Source organism: Mandrillus leucophaeus, unplaced genomic scaffold (genome assembly GCF_000951045.1).
Source record: "Mandrillus leucophaeus isolate KB7577 unplaced genomic scaffold, Mleu.le_1.0 Scaffold687, whole genome shotgun sequence".
Lineage (NCBI taxonomy): Eukaryota > Metazoa > Chordata > Mammalia > Primates > Cercopithecidae > Mandrillus > Mandrillus leucophaeus.
This window is the reverse complement of record NW_012107441.1, coordinates 33,323-37,055: the sequence shown is the minus strand read 5'-3', so window position 1 is coordinate 37,055 and position 3,733 is coordinate 33,323. Positions and strand designations below refer to the sequence as shown.

At 58.9% G+C, this 3,733-nt stretch overlaps 1 protein-coding gene across 1 annotated transcript; it reads left to right on the top strand.

Annotated features, from left to right (window-relative positions):
* Window positions 1–1,412: 1,412 nt before the first annotated feature.
* On the top strand, window positions 1,413–3,463 carry LOC105555463. The gene is made up of 4 exons (XM_012002421.1): window positions 1,413–1,499; window positions 1,589–1,721; window positions 2,103–2,147; window positions 3,330–3,463. The coding sequence occupies exons 1-4, from the start codon at window positions 1,451–1,453 to the stop codon at window positions 3,427–3,429; spliced, it is 327 nt and encodes a 108-aa protein (XP_011857811.1). The 5' UTR covers window positions 1,413–1,450; the 3' UTR covers window positions 3,430–3,463.
* The last annotated feature ends 270 nt before the right edge of the window (window positions 3,464–3,733 follow it).

Below are 3,733 nucleotides of genomic sequence, written 5' to 3'. Positions count from 1 at the left end.
CTGGCATGGCCACTATATTTTAGGCAGGAGACCTTGACGCTCTGAACGGCATCTCTGGGGGGCCCAACCCTGTCTCTGCGCTCCTCCTTGAGGCAGTCCAGGTTTGCTGTGTGGGCTTGGGCTCCGGTTCCCTGAGCCCCCATTCTCCCTTGTGTCTTTCAGTGAGCTCGTCTGGCTAGGTGAGGCCCCCAGGCATTGACTGGCATAGGTGAGTGGTCCTGCTGGGGTCATGGGTCATCAGCAGCGTGGGGTCACCGAGGGTCCGCCTTTGAGACAGGAGGGTTTCCACGGGCAGCTGACCTGAATCCGCACCAGGGAGGGGTGGGTTGGTCCTCCAAGACGGCTGCTTTTCTGGGAATCAGACCCAAGGAGGATGCCTTCCCTGCAGTCCTGTGGGGATGACGGTGGTCCAGGCAGGAAAGGGTTCCTTCAGTTTCACGTAGGGGAGCTCCCAGCTGAGTCTCAGTGCATTGGTCTGGCCTTGAGGACTGACCAGGCCACATGAGGGGGGCCACAGGGGCTTCAGGATGCCATGGGGTCACACAGGATCTCTCCATCCCTGGAGAAAGGTGGGCATAGGGCCCATGGATTCAAGCTGCAGAGATTCAAGAATTGCACACAAATTATTGCCCTGAATGGGACCAACCCTGTTGTGCAATGTGCCATCCCAGGGCGCCTCTTTGAGCCTGAAGGGGGCGGTGCTGTTTCCCTAGGTTTGGGTCAAGGCTGAGCTCTGGCCGGTGCCTGGTGGTGCTATTGTCCAGTCATGGACTCGTTAGTTTTAGGCCAAAGGATCAGCTCTGTGTCTAAAGGATCCTCTGTGCTGGGGATCTCCCCTTTCCTGTGACTGGAAGTCATCACTTCCCCATTGGCAAGAGTCAGGAAGGGTGGCCTCCTGAGGTGGAAGGCCTGCTGTCAAGGGTCTTGTCTCTAGAATATGCTGCCCATGCTGCTTCTGAGCCCCAGGGTCACCTCCAGGGTGGCAGGTCTTGGGCCCAGGGAAAGGAGAAGTCACCATGTGTCCCCGATTAGCCAAGTGTGGCCCTGCTCTGTGTTTAGGAGGTGCGTGGGTCATGGATGAGGACCCACCAGAGAAAGCATGTGGCCCTGGGACCCCAGGTTGCAATTTCCAGTTCATGCTGCTAGGATAGGGCACCTAGGTGGGTGCCCACAGTGCACAGGGATAGGCTATGTGACTTGCAGGTCTGCAGCAGCATCTGGCACCCGGGCCAGCCTCCTTGGTTGGCTGTGAGCTGAATGGTAGCCCTGGCCTGTGCCCAGTACATCTGGCATGACCCTGGGGTCCTGTAGGGGAGCCAGCATGGGCAGTGGAGGTGCTCATGGGACCTGCAGCAGGACACAGCCGGGGCTTCTTGTCTGAGCCCAGTGACCTGCCTATCCTGTCTTTCCAGGGTTCGGTGGCTGAGAGAGCATTGGGTGCCCTGAGTCCATGATGGGCCAGTGTTCCACGTGCATCCCATCACATGGGTCCATGGAGAGTGAGCATCCCCTCAGCCGACACACCCCACCTTCTGCCCCCATGGAGGGGTGAGGTTGTGTTTGCACACCTGTCCTACTGTTTCCCCAGATATTGAGCCCAGAGGAAGACTTTGCAGTGGACCCAATGGCCCCAGGTCAGCGTCCGTCAGCCAGGTGCCCAGCCTCCGGTGCACTGAAGATCAGGCCCTTCCTGGCGCCTTGGTCTCCTGCATCGAGCTGTGGTGAGCACATCTGGATCCTGCTGGATGCATGTGCAGGGAGGGGGTTGCCCTGGGTTGGGTCGATGATGAGAACCTTATATTGTCTGAAGAGAGGTGATGACTTAAAAATCATGCTCAATAGGATTACGCTGAGGCCCAGTCTAGGTGAGGGTTTTGGAAGAGGATGCTGGGATCCCGAGGTCCCCAGGAGAGCCCCTATATTTTTGGCTGAAGACCTGGAGGACGTGAAGGGCATCTTGGGGGTGCCCGACCCTGTCTCTGTGCTCCTCCATGAGGCAGCCTGGGCTCCCTGTGCGGGCTTGGTGTCGGCCCTCCAGTTCCCCAGGTTGAGGCACAGTGGAAGCTCCTTTCTGAGCCCCATTCTCCCCTTGTGTCTTTCAGTGAGCTCTTCCACATGGGAGGGCCCCCTGGCATTCACTGGCATAGGTGAGTGGCTGGTATCATGGGTCTTGAGCCAGGCCACGTGGGGTCGTCAAGGGTCAGCCTTTGGGAAAGAAGGGTTTCCTCAGGGAGCCAACCTGAATCCCCACTGGGAAGAGATGGGTTCTCCAGGAGAGTGGCTTCCTGGGGAACAGGAACCAAGGAGGATGCCTTCCCTGAAGACCTGCAGGGGTGACGGTGGTCCAGGCAGGAAAGGGTTCCTTCAGTTCCACCTAGGGCAGCTCCCAGCTGAGTCTCGGTGCTTGCGTCTGGACTCGAGGACTGTCCTGGCCATATGAGGGGGGCCACAGGAGCTCCGGGGTACCATAGGGATCCCACAGGCGCTCTCTGTCCCTGGAGAAAGGTGGGTGATCGGGCCCATGGAGTTGAGCTGTTGAGATTCAAGGATCGCACCTGACACATGGCCCTGAATGGGACCCCCCTGTTGAGCAATGGGCCATCCCATGGGCCTCTTCAAGCCTGAAGGGAGTCGGTGCTGTTTCACTGGGTTTACGTCAAGGCTGAGCTCTGGCTGGCGCCTGGTGGTGCTGTAGTCCAGCCCTTGGACTCATGGGCTTTGGGCCAAGGGTGCAGCCCGCATCCCGCTGGAAGTCACCCCTTCCCTGTGGCTGGAAGTTATCCCTTCCCAGTGGGATAGTATCGGGAAGGGTGGCCTCCTGAAGTGGGAAGGCCTGCTGTTGAGGGTCTGGTCCTGGAAATTTGCTGCCCATGCTGCTTCTGAGCCATGGAGTCACCAGTGTGGTGGGGTCTTGGGCCCGAGGAAAGGAGAAGACACTGTTCTCCCTGATTAGTCCAGTGCGGCCAGGCTGTGTGTTTGTGAGGTGTGAGGGCATGGATAGAGACCCACCAGAGAAAGCATGTGGCCCTGGGACCCCAGGTTGTGATTTCCAATACATGCTTGGATACGGCACGTGGGTGGGTGCCCATCATGCACAGGGACTGGCTATGTGACTGCCGGCTCTGCAGCAGCATCAGGCATCCGGGCCAGCCTCCTTGGTTGACCATGAACTGGTTGGTGGCCCTGGCCTGCGCCCGGTAGTCCTGGGGTGACCCTGGTGTCGTGCAGGGGAGCTGGCATGTGTAGTGGAGGCACTTGTGTGGCCTTCAGTAGGATGCAGCCCTGGCTTGTAGCCTGAGCCCAGTGACCTGCCTGTCCTGTCGTTTCAGGGTTCAGTGGTGGAGAGAGCATCGGGTGCCCTGCGTCTGTGACGGGCCAGTATTCCACATGGATCTCATCACATGGTCCATGGAAGGCGAGCATCCCTGAGCTGGCACACCCCACCTTCTGTCCGCATGGAGGGGTGAGGTTGTGTTTGGATACCTGTCCTCTTCCTGTTCCTCGAGATGGTGACCCTGGATGAGTACTCGTGTTGGGCCCACTGTCCCCGGGCCAGTGTCCATCAGCCAGGTGCCTAGCCCCTGTTGCATTGAAGCTCTGGCCCTTCCTGTCACCTTGGTCTCTGCATTGAGCTTGGGTGAGCCCATCAGGGTGCCATTGGATGCCTAAGCAGGGAGGGGGTGCCCTGGATTGGGTCGATGATGAGAACCTCATATTGTTCTGAAGAGAAGTG